Here is an 18,521-nt window from a genome sequence, read left to right on the forward strand (position 1 = left end):
GATGATGGTGTTTAACATTTTACTGATTCAGTTAACTCTCATTTTATAAACACACACATATGTATGTATGCATGTATGTATGTATGTATTTTATTCTTTCAGTAAATAAGCATTTACTTAATGCCTAATTTACAAAAATCCTTGGGCTAGGCATTAGGAGAGATACAAAGATAAATACAACTTACCTCAAATAAAGCTATTCTTTTTAGAAAATGGCAGTTTATTGTTCTCACCAGAATTATCTTGGCCACAATTGTAAGTGTTGGGTAGCATTAAGTCTTGGGCACACGTAGATAGCAGTAGGCAAAGATTTGTTTACGTGTGGCTTTCCACCTTAGGGATATTTGTGCATTGCCTTTTAAACTGTATTGTTCTGTCAACAGAGCAGAGATTGTATCCAGCTGGGACCCCCTCCTGAAGGGGAGTTGGTTCAGCTCCGGTGGACTGATGGAAATATCTATAAAGCCAAGTTCATTTCAGCTGTGATCAGTCACATTTATCAGGTAAGAAGGAAGAAACGCCTGTATCTATCACAATCTTGTTTACCCCCTCCCTAAGACCTGGGTTTATTGGAGGGAGGGGGATGAGATACACAGTAGACAGAGAAAGAGAAAGAAGACAGTCTATTTTTTTTAGTATTAAGAAAATTCATTGCTAATGGAGAATAATGACTAAGAGATTGTTTTTCAGCTGTCAAGAATGAATCTTTCACTCCAGTCTTCTTCCTTCCCATCACAGCATGGAGCTTACACTGGGCTTTCCAAAGCAATGACCACAGAACACAAGCTCTGGCAGCGTCTGCCAAGCTAACAAATCTTAGGTAGTGACAGTGTGTCTAAGGATTGGCTGAGCCCAGAGAAGCTCGTCCCTACAGAACTGGTCCCTGAATGCCTTTTTTTTTTCTTTTGTGACACCACTGCCCACCCACTGCCTAGCAGGGTCTGGATGGTTTGTGGTCAGGAGCACCTGCACCAGTGAAATCACCCAGCCTTGAGTGGGTAAGGAGCAAAGAGTGGCCATCTTAAAATGCATTGCCCTGTATGTTGTACTTCTGTGGCCGCAGGTCTGAGGGTCCTGGGTGCTCTTTAAATGCCTTTGGGGTGGGGGCATCTTTTGGTGCCCTAATGAAAAGCATGCCTTGTCTTATGAAAGATCTGAATTCATGATGGGGCATGATGAGGAAAGCCCTATTCCATAACAGGGAAGCAGCAGTAAGAAACTGTTGTTCTCTCTGATTAATGGGCAAACTCCGGTTCCTACCTAAGGGCTGGATAGCTCCTCTTGATTCTTTTCATTTCATTGCTGTCTGGGACTAATGCAGAGAACTCAGGAGCTACAGCAGACAGAGACATCTCCAGAATGGGATGGCCCACTTTCTCTGATATGACAGTAAAGACATTCACATAGCTCTGTGCTGGTGACAAGGGGCTTGAGTAGGAACAACTCCAAACAGCATGCTGTCCCAAATAATTTGCATTTGTTTTGAATATTATGTCTATGTTTTTAGTTTAAGCTAATGTTAATTTGTACTTTCCAAGCAAGGATCGTCACGGTTGGCATCTCTTTGGGAATTTAAAATTTATAGTAGGTGCCAACTTGGAGAGTAGCACTGATTTTGTTAACATTTCACAGTTTTAAAATTACCCAGCTTTATTTTGGTCCTCAAATTGGGTGTGTGGCCTTAAGAAAAATGCCTCTAGGTAGCAGGACTTGGGAGTCAGAGAACCTGGATTCTAGTCTTTATTCTCCCATGGGCAGTGGGAGAATAAATTCATCTATAAAATGAAGTTGGTCTTACTCTCTCAGGACCTTTCTACTTGAGGTTACATGTGATCATTTAGTTAGACTCCCAGTTACCTTTCTGTCCTCCCTTCCGTATCCAGGTATGGTCAGTGCCCTGTGGCTACTGAAAGGTCTCCCCAGTTGTGTTCCAGAGGAGCTCTCTGTTGTCCCTCCTCAACTGATTATCTTCCTGTCTCTAATTCCCCACAACCCCAGGTTGGTGAAGGACCTTGAATTCATGCCATATGAGGATCAGTTGAAGAGAATGGGAAAACAGGGAGAAGCATAGTGACTTTGTACAAATATTTGAAGGACTAGAGTGGAAGAGAGACTAGACTTAGTCTTCTAGACCCCAGAGGTCAGAACCAAAAGTAGGAGAGAAAAGTTGTAAAGAGGCCAGTCAAGACTCAGAGGAGCAGCTCTCCCAAAGTGAGATTAGTTGCCTCAGGATGTCAGGGTTTCTCCCCCACGGTAGGCCTTTAGGTGATGTTTAGATTATGCTTTGTCTGGTCCATTGTAGAAGGAATTCTGCTGCATGCTGTTCTAACTCCAAAATTCTGTGTTTCTGTGATCTAAGTTTCCTCTCCTCCTAAAACATTTTACTACTCCAAAATTAACTCAGCATTTCATATGTGAGATGATCAAGCCTAGAGTACATGGTCTAGTCACTAGCGATACAAAGGCCAAAGTGAAAAGAGGTCTTGCCCCTCCCAAAGGTTTACAGTGTAGCCAAGGGAGACAACATTTACAGATGTTTACAGATTATGTACAAAATAGATGCTTACCAAAGCCAGTTTGAGTGGACTGCTGTGTGTACGCACTCAGGCTGGAAAGGCAGGTTGGGATCAGGTGGTGAGGACCTTGAATGCTAAACCAAGAGTATTTGTATTTGAACGTGGAGATGACAGGAGTTACTGGAGTTTGCCTGGAAGCATGACATAGTTAGATTGGCACTTTAGGAAAATGCTGGCAGCTATGGGAAGGTAGCATGGTGGAAAGCATTTGGTTGAATAGGTGCAATACTGTCATTGGAATGTGCTGCAGACCATCTGGTCAGAAAGGGGACACATAGATGAGAAGCTTAGGAAACAGTTTACAAACCTGTTACAGCAACATGATGTAGCAGTGGTAATGGGTAATTCACATGTTCAGATATCTGATAGAGCTCTCTCTCTTTGCAAAATCAGAGCAGCTAACAGTTTCTTTCTTTGAAAAGTGGAAAAACCAATAAGGGAAAATAAAATTATTATGCAGGATGTGGTTGCTTTGGGATGGTGCTGATGGGAATTTTGTGAGGAAGTTACCACTACACCTTAGAATTTGACATGGATTAAGAGAGGAAAGTTGGATGTAGCCTGACATGCATCCTAGATTTTGGAGAGCAGATCTCAGAGGGCTGAAAGAAAAAATAGAAAAGATGCTCTGGCTTAAAATTCTATAGAAATTGTCATTCTAAGGGGCACAAGAAATTTACTAGAGTGAAACTGAAGACACAAAAGGTAGCTGTCTAAAGAGATGGGGAATTTACTGACACTTAGATTAAAATATTTTTTATTGATAAATTTTGTTTATACAGCCCCTTTACTGCCAGATATATTCCTCTTAATTCCCTTACCTATGTGAACTATTTTTTGTAAGAATGAATAAACAAAGAGAAAATGCATTTAATCAAAACTAATCAAAACATCAACCAAGTCTGACAGTACATGTAGTGTTCCATAACCATATTCCGCCACCTCTACAAAGATGGAGAAGGTGGTACATTTTCTTATCTTTTCTTCAGAACCAGCCTTGGTCATTATATTTATACAGCTTTCAGTTTTATTAAGAGAAAGAACTGCTACTCAGGGTGAATGGGATAATAAAGGATCATGGAGAGAAGTTAGAACTACCCATCTCTTATTTTGCTTCTCTTTTCTCTACCAGGGAAAATGGTCATTAGACTGGAAAGGACATGACAAAAATGGCTCCTAGAAATCTGATAGCCAACAAAATTGGAACTAGTAGAAGTATCCAATTCATGATTATGGTTCTCCAGGCCCAAGAGAACTCTCTAGTCAGAAATATAAAAAAACGCATCTGGAATAAGAGAAGGAAATCTGCACATTACAGACCAGTGACTTGAATTTGGTTCTTGGTAACAGATGGCTGACAAGGGTCTAGCAGAAGGAAGAGTGATCGCAAAATGATGGCTCCATTAAGAAGAGGTCGTGACAGCCTAAGTTCATACCTTTTTTATAGGGTCAGAGGAGTGCTTGGTCAGAGGAGTGTTGTAGATACAATTGACCTAAATTTAAGCAAAGCATTTGACAGTTTCTTATTCTATTCTTGTGGACTCGATGGAAAAATGTGAGCAGGGTATATGGAGGGTGTTATTGAATGGATTGAGAATTGAATGAATGACTAGATCCAAAAAGAGTAGTTCTTAATGGTTCCATATTGACGTGCTTGTCAGATCTGCAGATAACGTCATCCTGGAAATGATAGTTAAAAGGTTGGGTGATAGGATCCTAAAAAGATACCAGTAGGTTAGAAGGTTGAGCCAACTCTAACAAGATGAAATTTAACAAGGAGATAGATCAAGCTTTATACCTGGGTTCTAAAGGAACACTTAGAAGGACATGGTATCCAGGACTGGGGACATAAGAATTCCCTGCCTGTTATCACCAAGATCAAAGATAAGTATCCTTAGTTTAGCATTTAATGCCTTGGAAGCCTTGTTTCACTCTACCTTTCCAGTCTTATTGCATACGCACAGGAATTCAGCCAAATGAGCTTTCTGTTCTAGCCTCACATGTCGCATTCTGTATCCCACATTTTTCTGCCTTTGCCCTGGCTCTTCTCCATTCCTGGTCTGAACTTCCACATGAAGCATTTTCTGAATTCCCCAAATCACCAGGTTATCTATTTTGCATATATTTGTAAATATGTTTGTAAATGCTGTCTCCTTTGGCTAGACTGTAAACTTCTTGGGGGCACGGACTGTTCTCACTTTATCTTTGTAACCCTGACTCAACACAGTACCTGGCACATAGTAGGCTCTTAATAAAATGCTTGTTGATTAATTGCTATTCTGTTTTCCCTTTTGTGGTCCTGTTAAATTGAAATAAAATTATACCTTTCCAGGGTTATATTCTAGTAATGTCTCATCTCACCAAACCTCCATGACACCTATGAGGTCTCTAGTTTATCATGTTTATTATTCATACTTAATGTACTTATAGAGATAGCGGAAGCTTTGGGTTTTATTACCAGCTCCTTTGAATTTCTAGATATCATTACTATTCTTTGCTACATTGAAGATACTTTTTTTTTTGTATATAGTTTAGATGCACATATTAAGGAAATTATTTTATTCCCCTTCCTGGTAGTATTCAAAGTCAAATCCTCACCATTGGATTGGAGTAGGACCTCTGATTTCTTTCTTTTCCTCCTCCCTTCACACACACACACACACACACACACACACACACACACACACACACACACACTCTCTCTCTCTCTCTCTCTCTCTCTCTCTCTCTCTCTCTCTCTCTCTCTCACTCACACCCCTACTTTTAATCAAAACTCCCATTGCTTCAGTGCCAGCAATCAGCCAGATGTTAAGAGGAAAACAGATTAAACTAATTCCCAGGCACTAGAGTGTGAATGGCTGATGGGTTTAGTGTGCCCAAGATCTGTTTGCATTTTGAAAGAAGATCTTGTTAAGCAGCTGATTTTCTCGTTGGTATTATCTTTGTGAGATACTTTTAGGAAAAGGTGCTTTTCCTTGGAATGTCCCTCCTTCCATTTGTTGCAGAGATTGCCATTTACAGGTGTTGGAATAGTCTATATTCTCTCGATTTTATTTTTTTGTGTGTTATCAGACTAGGGGTGTGTGTGTGTGTACAGAAGATTAAGCCATTACCTGTAAAATCAAGGAGTAGGAGATCTATGACCCTTCCAACTTTAAAAATCTTTCATTCCTAAAATAGGTCTTTTCACGGGACCTTCAGAGAAATTGCTACTAAAGAATCTGGAATTGAACAACTGGAAGGAGCCATATAAAGATCACCTTGTTCAAATTAAGGCCCAGAGAGGGCCTTACCTAGCTCTAGGGACTGGCCATTTTGGAGTCCTCATAATTTGAATCCCAGACCCATTGTTCCTCTTTGAGTGACCATTGTCCTTGGGTTCACCAATTTGTTTCATTTGCCCCTAGAAGATTAGCAGATTTTTCTTTTAAATTTTGTTTTATTTTGTTTTAAACTTAACTTCTTTCTTCTGAGCTGAGGAGACCCTCGTGTGTATCTCCTGGTCCTTTCTAGTTTTGTATGCTTGAAAAATTTTTTTCCTCAAAAAATCTGGTTCCAGGAAGCAAGTTTTCCTCTTTTTGTCTTCCCCTTAGAAATGTAGACTAGTTTAGTCTGCATTGGTGGAATTCTTCTGCTTTTTCTTTCTTGAATGAGTCAGGAGTTTGGGTATAGTATGTATTACCTGCCAAGCAACTCATCGTGAGAAATGTTTCCCAGACAATAAATGAATGGTTCAAACTTCAGATGTATTTTGGGCTTATTCTGAGCCTGACTAGGTCTGGAAAATGAAAATCACGCCAAAATCTTGGGGCTGAATGTGTTTCAGCCACAGGCCTGGTGCAGGTGCTCACTCAACAAGAAAAGGCAAAGTCAAGCTTGGTAATGGTGTGGACTTCCATCTTTGCCCCCTTCCCCCCACCTGGTCTGATGGTGGAGACGTACATGTGCATTGGTCCTGTCCTGCTGAGGAAGCTCAGATGACCCAGAGCTGACCTTTCCCCAGCCTCTCCTGGCCCTGAGTGCACCTGTGGAGGAGAGTTCACTTCTGTTGGCTCTGCTGGCCTTTGTAGAGGAAAAATGGCAAAGAATCTGGGCTAGATGGAAACCAGTTTGTGTAAGAAGTTGGAACCAGATGAGCACACTGACAGCACAGACTAGTGTGCTGCAACTGGAAGGGCTAGCTCTGCCCCCATAGGCACGGCGCCTCAGAGCTTTCATTTCCTGCCAGTATCATTGTGAAGAGAGTGCTTTATCATCCAGCGGGTCCTTTCTAAAGAGGCACTAAGTAGTCAAGTTCTCCCAGATGGCAGTTCCTCATTTGTGGGCTATAACTCCTAGATATTACTATTCTCAGGTGAAAGCTAGTTGTACTGTTTTGTTTTTTACTGTTTATATCCTTTATCTCTTTGAGTAGAGTAGAAAGAGTCTGCATTTGGAGCCAGAAGGCATGAGTTCACCTTATGACCCTTGCCTCCCTGGGCTTTAGTTTCCACATCTGTACAATGAAGGATTGGACATGATAACTTCTAAAATTTTTCCCAGCTCTTAATAGCATTTAAACAAAATTGTCCTTTGTGATAAACTCCCAGCACAACTTTGTGAGGCATGTTAGGAATGTTTCAGAGAAATACTGCCACCTCTCCACTCAGCTGTAGTAAACTACTTCATTCTCACCATCATGTTAAGAAACCTAGTAATTCAGCCATTCAACTGGAATCAGTAACTTCCACACTGACTTACCAGGTGCTGACCCTGTGGTTTTGGTATCCAAGAGAGAATGTAGAGATTTCATGCCTAGTCTCCAGACTAAGTTTTGATACCTGGGGGCTGCATAGTACTGTGGGAAGAATGCTGACTTGGGTGTACAAGAAGTTCCAGCTCAGCCATCAGTTAGTTGTATGACCTTAGGTACATTACTGCCCCTTTCTACCTTTCATTTGTTTAAATTGATAGGATTCAGTTAGATTTTCTCTAAGAATTCTCTCAGCTCTGACATTCTATGTTATATGATATGCCTTCTCTTGGTTAAGAGTGAGGCCATTGAGTGACATAAACTTGTGTCCTTAATGAATTCCAGTAGGGGTCAGTCTATTCTGAGGAGAGGCAGGAGCCAGCAGTAGCCTGGAACTCCTGGAGACTGCTTAGTGGCCTGGCACTATAGGAATCTCTCCAAGTTGCCCTGCCCAGCCCATGTACCCCAACTCAGAATGAAGCAAAGTTAGCAGTTGGCCACTGTAATTTTAAAGGTCCCAAAGTTAAAGCAGCCCACAATAAGTTATTCCTTCTTTTGTCTTTTTGTCACTGATAGTGGATTCATCATAGTTTGGTGACAATTCAGAAAGTAGCTCTTCTGGATGTTTGTTATATTCTGGATTTCTTTCCCACTCATTTCTGTAATCTTTTCAAGCTGATCTAGACTTCTCTCTGTCCTAGAACATGCCCTGTACATTTCTTTCTTATTTTTAGTTCCATCATTTCCTAGGCCTAGAATATACCCTTTCCCCTACTTTACCTGCTGAATTCCTACCCATCCTTTAGAGCCTGCTTCCTATGTGAGTGAGTCCTTCCACGCATATACACTCTCCAGAGAGTAACAAATGCACTTGTCATATAATACTTTGTATTACAGCTACTTCTGATTCTGTTTTATCTCCCATTAGGAGCTCCATGAGGCCAAGTATAGTATACTGATCTTATCTAAATTTCGTACATTGTCCAGCAATTGAACATAGAATTATCTTATGTTTTGGGGGGAAAGGTTCAGTTAAACACACACATTTATTGAGTGCTTTCTGTATGTAGTGTCTTGTGCTATGTCCTGTGAGAGACAAAAAGGTTAATAAAGTGTGCTTCCTCCCCTCTTGGCATTTACAGGCTTGCAGAGACTACAGGGCAGGTACATAAATGGTGGTAGCAGGAAGTTAGGCAGGATGTGCCAATGCAATGCAGAAAGCAGCACGTCTCTGGGTTAGAAGATTGGAGGAGACTGGACTTCGTGGAAGGAGGGGAAGGAGCCAAGGTCTGTGGAGGGTGAGGGGAATTTTCCTATTAAAAAGTTACATTTGAAGAGAGATTCTGAAGGAGAGCAAATGGGCAAAGCTTAGAGGGGAGATCATTTCACTTTATTAACCTTTTTATTCCCTTTTAATACTTTGAATTCCAGCTTCTCTCCCTCCCTCCCTCCCCATCCCCACTGAGAAGGCAAGAAGTTCAATACAAGCTATATATGTGTAGTTTTGCAAAAGACTTCCATAATAATCATATTGTGTAATACTAACCATATTGCCCTCTATCCTAGCCTGTCCCCCCCACTTCTTTTCTCATTTGACCTTTTCCCTTCCCCAAAGTGTTTACTTCTAGTTACTTCTTTCTCCCATTTGCCTTCCGTTCTATCATCACCCTCACCTTCTCCCCTACTTTCCTGTAGCGTAAGATAGATTTTCATACCAAATTTAGTGAGCATGTTATTCCCTCCTTAAGCCATATGTGAAGAGAGTAAGCTTCACTTTTCCCCTCTCACCTTCTCCCTTTTCTCCTCTGTTGAATAAGATTTTTCTTGTCTTTTATGAGTTATAGTCTGCCCCATTCCATTTCTCCCTGTCTCCTCCTAGTATTTTCCTCCCTCACCCCTTAATTTTTATTTTATTTTATTTTATCATCTCTTCTGACTCAACTCAACCTGTACTCTCTGTCTATATGTGTGTGTATAATCCCTCCACCTACCCAAATACTGAGAAAAGTCTCAAGAGTTACAAATATTATCTTTCCATGTAGGTATATAAACAGTTCAGCTTTAGAAAGTCTTTTATGATTTCTCTTTCCTTTTTACATTTTCATGCTTCTCTTAATTCTTGTGTTTGAAAGTCAGATTTTCTGTTTAGCTCTGATCTTTTCATCATGAATGCTTGAAAGTCCTCTATATCATTGAGTAACCATTTATTCCCTTGAAGTATTATACTCAGTTTTGCTGGGTAGATGATTCTTGATTGTAATCCCAGTTCCTTTGACTTCTGGAATATCCTATTCCAAACCCTTTGATCCCGTAATGTAAAAGCTGCCAGATCCTGCATTATCCTGATTGTATTTCCACAATACTCAAATTGTTTCTTTCTAGCTGCTTGCAATATTTTCTCCTTGACTTGGGAACTCTGAAATTTGGCCACAGTATTCCTAGGAGTTTCTCTTTTCCAGTCTGTTTCAGGAGATGATTGGTGGATTCTTTCAATATTTATTTTACCCTGTGGTTCTAGAATATCAGGGCAGTTTTCCTTGATAATTTCATGGAAGATATTGTGTAGGCTCTTTTTTTTGATCATGGCTTTCAGATAGTCCCATGATTTTTAAATTGTCTCTCCTGGATCTATTTTCCAGGTCATTTGTTTTTCCAATGAGATGTTTCACATTATCTTCTATTTTTTTCAAACTTTTGGTTTTGTTTTCTAACTTCTTGGTTTCTCTCATAGTCATTAGCTTCCCTGAACTCAATTCTCTCTTTTAAAGAACTATTTTGTTCAGTGAGCTTTTGAACCTTCTTTTCCATTTGGCCAATTCTGCTTTTTAAAGCCTCCTTCTTCTCATTGGCTTTTTGGACCTCTTTTTCCAGTTGAGTTAGCCTCTTTTTAAAGGTGTTATTTTCTTCAGCATTTTTTTGGTTCTCCTTTAGCAGGCTGCTGACACGCTTTTCAAGCTCTTCTATGTCCTGAGCCCATTTTGTATTCATTTTGGAGGTACTGGAGGCAGAGGCTTTGATTTCCTCTGACAGAATGCTTTGTTCTTCCTCATCTGCAAAAATGGAAAGAGACACCTGTTCACCAAGAAAGTAACCTTCTATGGTCTTATTTTTTTTCCCTTTTTTGAGCATTTTCCCAGCCAATTACTTGACTTCTGAATCCTTTGTCAAGAGGAGGGTCCTCCTCTCCCCAGTACCATGCTGGAGGCTGAGATTCAGATCAGCTGCTCAACTCCCCCAGGGGCTTTGGGTCGGGGCAGGGCCACCACTGAGGGCTGAGGTTCAGATCAGCTGCTCAATTCTGCCAGAGGCTTTAAGCTGAGCTGCCTGGACAATGGACTCAGGCTACTTCCTTCCTAGCTGCCTGCTGCCTGCTGTTGCCACCGCTGCCTGGGGCCAGTGCTGAGGGAACCTTGTTCCCCTCTCTCCCAGCTGGGAAAGCCCTCCCACACTGACCTTTGGAGCTTTCTTTGTCACTTATGGGATCTGGGACCCTCCCTGCTGGGAATTGTGCCCCGGAGGTCTGTTCAGGTCCCATTCCTCCCAGTGCCATGCACTGAGCTTCCTGTGAGATAGACCTTTCCTGTCAGCCTTCCAGGTTACCAACTGAAAACCTCTTTCACTGTGTTGTTCTTTGGCTTCTGCTGCTCTAGAATTTGTTGAGAGTCATTTTTTACAGGTTATTTTGTGGGCTGTGGGGAAAGCACTAGAGTATGTGCATCCTTCTACTTCGCCATCTTGGCTCTGCCCTGCAAATAGTATTTTTTAAAAAGAAAAAGTAATCCGCACAACTGATCAGTACAGTGACAGAGCACCTTCCCCCATCACCACAACCCCACAGAGAGGAGTCTCCTTTTCATCTCTTTTCATTCAAGGCTTGATCTTTATAATCTTATTAGATTCACTTTTGATTTTTTGGTTTATGGTTGTTCTTTGCCTTGAGATTGTTGTGGTACCTGTCTGTGTGTAGGGTTTTCTTGGGTCTTTGCCCTGCGTTGGTTCATGCAGCACACATCATTTCTTACAGCCCACGTTTATTCTGTTGTTCAGTCATTTCAGTTGTGTCCGACTCTTCGAAAGGTACCATTTTCTTCTCCAGCTCATTTTACAGATGAGAAACTGAGGCATACAAAAAAACAGGGCCACATGGCTCGTAGGTGTCTGAGCCTGAGTTTGAACTCAGGAAAGTGAATCTTCCTGACTTCAGTCCTCGTGCTGTATCCCCGCAGCACCACCTTGCTGTATGTCGTCTTCTCTATTACACTCTGAGCTCTTGGAGAGCAAGATCTGTTTGGTTTTTGCCTTTCTTTGTCTTCTCTGTGCTTAGCACAGTACCTGGCACATACTCATTACTTTTTATTATTAGTAATTTTCATTATTGCCATTAGCCTGCGTGAGTCATGAGTTCATTGTGTTCCACAGAAGCCACCTTCCTCTAAGCAACACCTAGAAGAACTCATCTTCCTAGTGGAAGGACTCTGATGACTTTAAGGTAGAATTGCTTTTCACTCTTTGTTTTTGAAAGAAGCATCTCTTTTCTATTCCCAAATACGTAATTCATGTTCTAATCAGTGATCAGAGAAAGCAGTTGGGAGCATGAAACTGTTTAACACCCCAGGTCTTTACACCTGACTGATTATTCCACCGTTTGCTAAAATAAAAACATATTTTGGTAACCGAAATTGTTTAATTTGAATGAAAATGTTCCATTTAAAGGAGATGAGTTACTGACTAGCTGAGAGTGATCCCCTAGTGATAGAAGCATAGGAGAGAAATTTGTTTCCTCCCTCATTTCCCTTTAAAATGGAAACTTTAAGCTTTTTTAATGTTAATATTAGATTTTATTAAATTATGGTCTCTAAGATCCCTTTTGACTCTGACAGGACATTTGATGTAAACCTATCGTCTTACAACTAGCCCAATGTCACTCTTACTCAGTAGCAGAGCAGAGATAAGAACCTTATTCTTCTGATCACTAATCCAGTGATATTTGACCCCACATGACAGGAGTTCAGATACTTTCAGTCTGTAGTTCAGTGGCAGGAATCCCAGCACAGCCCAGTAATTACAGCTGTTTCTTTAACTGGCCCAGAACTTCCCATATATTACACGCTCATATATTTGATTTGGACTTGATGGTGTCTACCTAGTTACCCCACAAGCTTTTATAATGGGATAGAATGTCCTCCCAGGTTGACAAGAAGTGTTTATAAAATGTCTGTAAGAACTAAACTAGACTTCTGAGTCCTAGGTGTATCCTCTGAACCTGTTCCCTGGGGTCACTGTAGCATCCCCAAACTGGTAGCCTGTCTCTGCAAAGCTAATAAGGAGTGGTTGTTTGTGATCATGAACCCTGTCTTGCCATGATAAACCTTTCTTTGCCTTGTCATTTCAAATCATCATACCAGGAATAGTGTCTCTTCTCCAACTAAACGTAGCCATTTAGTTAAATCAGTCCTTGAATGTTTTTAGGTCTCCATTCCTTTCTGTTTTTTCTCCAACTTCTATGGAGAATGTGTTTCAATTTGCCAGTGTCCTTACTACAATGCGATAACTCCAGAGCAATGTAATACTCCCTTGTGTCTGTCCCGAGGACACAGCGTCAGGCTGGACAGTGGGCTGGAGGAGTTCAGTGCCAAACATAGTCTTGTAACTCCTAACAGCTATCATCACAACCACCAAAGAGTCCTAGAACTAGACAACATCCTAGAAAGAGCATAGAAGCAGACTATTTCTCAAAGGATGGCACCTTACTAGCTCTACATAAGGATGGCAGGGGGACAGTCATCCTTTTTTTTTTCTTTTTCTTTTTAAAGTTACATCATTTTTTCCCACAAGTGTATTAATTTATTTGTTTTCAGTTTTCAGCGATCACTCCATAAGTTCCAAATTCTCCCCCCCTCCTTCTCCAAGATGGCATGCAATCTTATATGAATTCTATACATATATTCCTATTAAACACATTTTCACATTAGTCATGTTTCATAGAAGAATGAAAGTGAATGGGAGAAACCATGAGAAAAACAAAACAAAGCATAACAAAGGAGAAAATACTTTGCTTCCTTTTACATCCTGATTCCATAGCTTTTCTCTAGATGTGGATGGCATTTCACATCATGAATCCTTTGGAAATGTTTTAGGTCCTTTCATTGCTGTGAAGGGCCAAGTCTATCAGAACCAGTCTTTGCACACTGTCTGTTATTGTGTATAATGTTTTCCTGACTTTAATCGCTTCCCTCTGCATCAGTTCATATAAGTCTTTCCAGGTTTTCCTGAAGTCTTCCTGTTTGTCATTTCTTGACTACTATCAATACTACTTGATAGTATTCCATTACATTCATGTACCACAACTTATTCAGCCATTCCCCAACTGATGGGCATCCCCTCGATTTCCAATTCTTTGCCACCACAAAGAGAGCTACTGTAAATAGTTTTGTACATGTGGGTCCTTTTTCCATTTTTACGATCTCTTTGAGATGCAGCCCTAGAAGGGATATTCCTGGGTCAAAGGGTGTGCACATTTTTGTAGCCCTTTGAGCATAGTTCTAAATTGCCCTCCAGAATGGTTGGATCAGCTCACAGCTCCACCAACAATACATTAGTGTTCCAGCTCTCCCGCATCTTCTCCACCATTTATCATCATCCTGTTTTGTCATGTTAGCCTATCTGACAGGTGTGATATGGTACCTCAGAATTGTTTTTATTTGCATCTCTCTAATCAATAGTGATTTAGAGCATTTTTTCATGATTATAGATAGTTTTAATTTCTTCCTCTGAAAGCTGCCTGTTCATACCCTTTGACCATTTATCAATTGGGGAGCGGCTTGGTGCCAGGCCTAGAGGCCTGAGGGCTACCCGAGTCTTCCCTTATCTCTATCGGAGGTCTTCAGTTGGCCAAACCGGATGCTCGTATGAGAGAAAGGACGTTCCAGAGTCGAACAAGGGTTGAGCTTTATTTCAGGGTCTAGTTACAAGTGCAGGGGAATTCTTCCTTAGGAGGGAGCGAAGAATCTCCCAAGAAGGCAAAGATCTTACAATAAGAGATTGGAAGTAGAAGTGTAAGTGGGGAGAGAGGGGGAGGGGAGAGAGGAGAGAGGAAAAGCGGAGCCTTGTTGTCCTGTCCGCTCCGCGCCCCTCCGCCCAAGAGAACTTTCAGGCTTTCCTGATCCTACTTAAACTCTCCAGCAGCATAGTTTGCATCTGAATACCGTGCTGTTAGATAACAATAGTGTGCCCAGATCCGGGACAATCTCGAGGGCGGGGAGAGCTCTCTCCCATCACGTTTCTCACGGGAAGAGGCGGAAATACACGAGATAGCTCGGTTCACCTCGATTCCCAGTCGTTTCCTGGGGGGGTCTCGTGAGAACTCTAAGATTTAGAAGTTCCCACCTTTACCCGCCCGAGACTGTCCACCTGGAATTGAGCTTCCATCCCCAGCAGCTTGGATTCTTGTACATTTGGACAATCATCCTTTTTTCAAAGATTCATGGGAATAAAACATCATAGGTTTAAACAATTTTAAGCTAGAAGGGGCCGTCAGAGCTCTTCCTAGTCCAATCCCATTATCATATAGATGGAAAGACTGAGATTCGAAAGATCACACAGACAGCTGATAGCAGAACTTGGGGCTCTCTGATCAATGCTTCCACCCCAAAGTTTTGTCACCTTGTCTGTAACATGAGTTCGAAAGGTGTTAAAGAGTAGCCAGAAGGACCTTTTCTGCCTTGTAGCTTCCATTAAGATCAGTCCAGAGTTGTCATGTAAAGTAAGTCTTTTGGCAGCCAAGAGTCCAGAGGGTACACAAAGGGGAAGATAAACTGCTCCTGCTGGGTGACTCATGCCAGGATGACGTCTCTGCTGGAAGATGAGATGCTCAGACTAAGATCAGAAGTGCTTTTGTGCTAGTTGAGGAACCAGCCATTTCTTCACTCAATTCAACAAATGTTAGGTCCATGCAACATGCACAGGGTCCTGGGAGGAGGCAGGAAGTTTGGCTGAGACATGGTCTCTCCCTTTATGGAGGGGATAGTCCGATGGCATCCCGTCTTTTGTTTTTGCTTCCATTGTAGGTGGAGTTTGAGGATGGTTCCCAGCTGATGGTGAAGCGTGGTGACATTTATACCCTTGAGGAGGAGCTGCCCAAGAGAGTCAAATCTAGACTGGTGGGTAACACAGAGGCACTAGCTGCTTTTTTAAAATGTCTTTTGAACTTGTGGGAAGCCAGGCTTTGTGCCTAATTTCTGGTTTTACAAAGTAACTAGTGTAGAAGATGAAAAGACAGAAGGTTTCATGCATTCTTCTCTAACACCACACATATCAGGGTATTATAAAACCTCTACCTAGGGTGGGAAAAGCCCTTGGGCTTTCTTTAAGCAGGAAGCAGAAAGTAAGGGGGAAGCTGTGGGAAGGGTCTGCCTGAGGACTTTGAGCCAGGGATCCCTGAGCTTGAGGAGTCCTGCCATCACAGTAGAAATAGGATGATCCCTAAAGTTCTAAATCCTGTATTTGTCTAAGTTGAAGACCAGTGGGCCTTGGCTACCCCTCACAAGAGCAATTTGAGTCAGTTGAGCTGTCCGCTCTGCCGATCCTCTAATGGAACTGTATTTCCTGTCTTTGCAGTCTGTCAGCACGGGTGCTCCCCAAGAGAAAGTGTTCTCAGGAGAGGAGGCAAAGGCAGCAAAGCGCCCAAGGGTGGGCAGTGCCCGAAATTCTGAGGACTATGGACAGAACCCTGATTACCTGGCCTTCATGGAGAGCCTCCTGCAATCACAATACCAGCCCGGAGCCCAGAGCCACATGTTTTAGTACAAACATAATTTTAAAACCAACATCTCGTGACTCCCTCCCCTCCTCCCCCTCATCCCCACCTTGACCCCTTTACCCCAGCAAAGCACCCAGGAAACTGTGGAACAAGTGGACAGCCCCCTCCCTTCCCCCTCCTCCTTCCCCCTGCAATAACTTGCTGTGAATTCCTTTCATCTACATTTAATTTTGACCATCTGAGAGACTTGTCTGGCCACAGGCTACCTCGACTCTGCTGAACACACTGCTGACGGTAATAGGAAAAGGAAGCGATGGTAAACCTCTCAGACTGCATGTCACCTGGATGCTTTAGAAGAGCTTGTATTCCCGGAGCACATGGATGCCTGACTCTTGTCTTAGGCTAGGAAGGGTTAAATATTACGTTACAAAAGCAAAAACTACTCAGAATTTTAAACCATGTAAAAGCTCTCATCTTGAAAAGGTGCTATTTCACTGACTACTGAAGCAGCCTTTGGGATTGTGATTTCTGTATATAAATCACCTTTGTGAAGTTCTTTCTATAAATACTTATTGTTTAAAAAAATATAAGAAAAAAAAGGAAAAAGAAGGAAAGAAAAAAAATCCCCAAACTGGTTTTCTAGATTTGTGGCTTTAAAAAAAAAATGTTCTTTTCCCCACAAACTGAAATGGGATTTGAGTAACACTGAATACGAGGGAGAGAAAAAACATCTCATTCATTTTCTTTTGTTGTTGTTTTTAAATATTATTTGTATATTGAGTGGGCAGGGAATGTGTTTTAGCTGGAATGTCTTGGAAGTTGAGGGTGTTTGTGTTACGAGCAGCCGATTTTCTTTTACTGCTCTCTCTCCTAGTGGCCGTGCTGAGGCTTGTCAGTCATTCAGGTGGGGCTACAGACAGGGCTGGGGCACGCACTGGGGGAGGAGGGGAGGCCTTGCTACCTTTGCCCTGCTGCTTCCTCCAAGTGACTCCAGGCCCCGTTGTGCTGTTAGAAGAGGAAGGTTAAGGATTCTGCTTGGTCACAGATCCTGGGAGCATTTGCTACTCCACACCCCTGGCAGATGGGATGCGTGGCCAGCACCTCTGTGCTTGCCAGGCAAAATACATACTTTCTCTTCTGGTTTGCTTGATCTTTTGCTTCTTACTATTGTGAGAATCATTCTGTACCTGAAGTCTCAGAGGTATATATGTATGTTTAAAGAAGTTCCCTCATCCCCTTTGTGGCTGCGACCAACTGTTTAAGCAGAAGAGAGACCCCTTTAGGTTGCCCTTTGGGATGTACGCTGGGGGCAGACCTTGATTTTTTTGGTGTGCTGAGCACATGGCCAAGGTGTATTTGGTTGTCTCCGTTAATAAGTCTTAGCGGAATCAATTTTGGGGGGTTTTGTTTCAGACCACAAAAGATGTCTCCCACCATCCCCCACAGCTGAGCCACCAGGTAGCCATGAGCTAAGAAGTGATCTGAAACTGGGGAAGGAGAGGCAGGAAAAGAGACCACAGATTTGGGGAAAGATCAGTCTTCTTCAGATCAGTGTCTGGGTCAGAGATTTGCCCCTGGATGCTGTGACCTTGTTTTGAGGCTTCCTGGGGACTCCTGGGAGTTTCTCCTTGAGGGATTAACCGTATGTTTACACTGACTCCTGGTGAGCCTCTTCAGAAAAGCTGGCTTTGTAGATAAGACACAAGAGGTGTTATTTTTCTCAGTTTCTGGCATCTGAACAACCAACCATGGACACTCTGAAGGGAGTGGCTAACTGGTTCTTTACAGGTGGAATTAGACCCCTTGTGTTGTTGCTGCCTCGTTGACCAGAGAGCCTTGGTGGAGTTCCTCTGTGCAGAAAGGTGCTCGCTTGCTGCTTGAGGTCGTTGGATGACGTTCCTCCTGGTGTTTTATTGGGGTGAGGGTGGGGGTGGGGTTAAGCTGTTGGTTTCAACTTGAAGTGAAACTGCGTCTTTTTTAAAATCTTAGATTGAATTGAAGAGAGAAAATGTACTTCGTATGTCATTTTGGAAAGTAAGCAGATCTGAGGCCAAGCCTCGTTTTATCTGGCTGTGCATTGATCGGAGTGTTTTCCTGCCATTCACAAGAAAATGATTGAAAGAATAATCTGCATGTATTTTTTAAAGATGTTTAAGGTTGATAGGCCAGAGAGAGTACTATTCAAAAGAAAAAAGTGAGAGAATGTTGACATCAGAGAACTCTTGCTATGGAAGGGGGAGATTAAGGGCTGGGGAGGAGGGGTGGGCAGTGGGGACCTTGAATTGTGGGGATCTCCTTCTTTGTATAGCAGTCCTGGCTGAAACAGCACCTTTCCTAGATCCTTTCATAGTCCCTTTTTAAAAATACTATTTATGTTGTCAAAATGAGCAGCTACATATTCTCCAGGGCCTATATTCAAGGACTGCTTTGTTTGAATTGATACTCTGGACCCTTA

General features: G+C 42.1%; 1 protein-coding gene across 4 annotated transcripts in view; it reads left to right on the forward strand.

Annotated features, from left to right (window-relative positions):
• Nucleotides 1-18,290, forward strand: part of KDM4B (lysine demethylase 4B) — a 255,670-nt gene extending 237,380 nt beyond the window's left edge. For all 4 annotated transcript variants that reach the window (XM_072601869.1, XM_072601870.1, XM_072601868.1 and 1 more), the window contains 3 exons: nucleotides 384-503; nucleotides 15,375-15,467; nucleotides 15,925-18,290. In XM_072601869.1, the coding sequence (XP_072457970.1) occupies nucleotides 384-503; nucleotides 15,375-15,467; nucleotides 15,925-16,110 (399 nt within the window). In that variant the 3' untranslated portion in view covers nucleotides 16,111-18,290. The remainder of the gene's footprint in view (nucleotides 1-383; nucleotides 504-15,374; nucleotides 15,468-15,924) is intronic.
• Nucleotides 18,291-18,521: the final 231 nt, after the last annotated feature.

The sequence above is a fragment of the Notamacropus eugenii genome, chromosome 4 (genome assembly GCF_028372415.1).
Source record: "Notamacropus eugenii isolate mMacEug1 chromosome 4, mMacEug1.pri_v2, whole genome shotgun sequence".
NCBI classification, from domain to species: Eukaryota; Metazoa; Chordata; class Mammalia; order Diprotodontia; family Macropodidae; genus Notamacropus; species Notamacropus eugenii.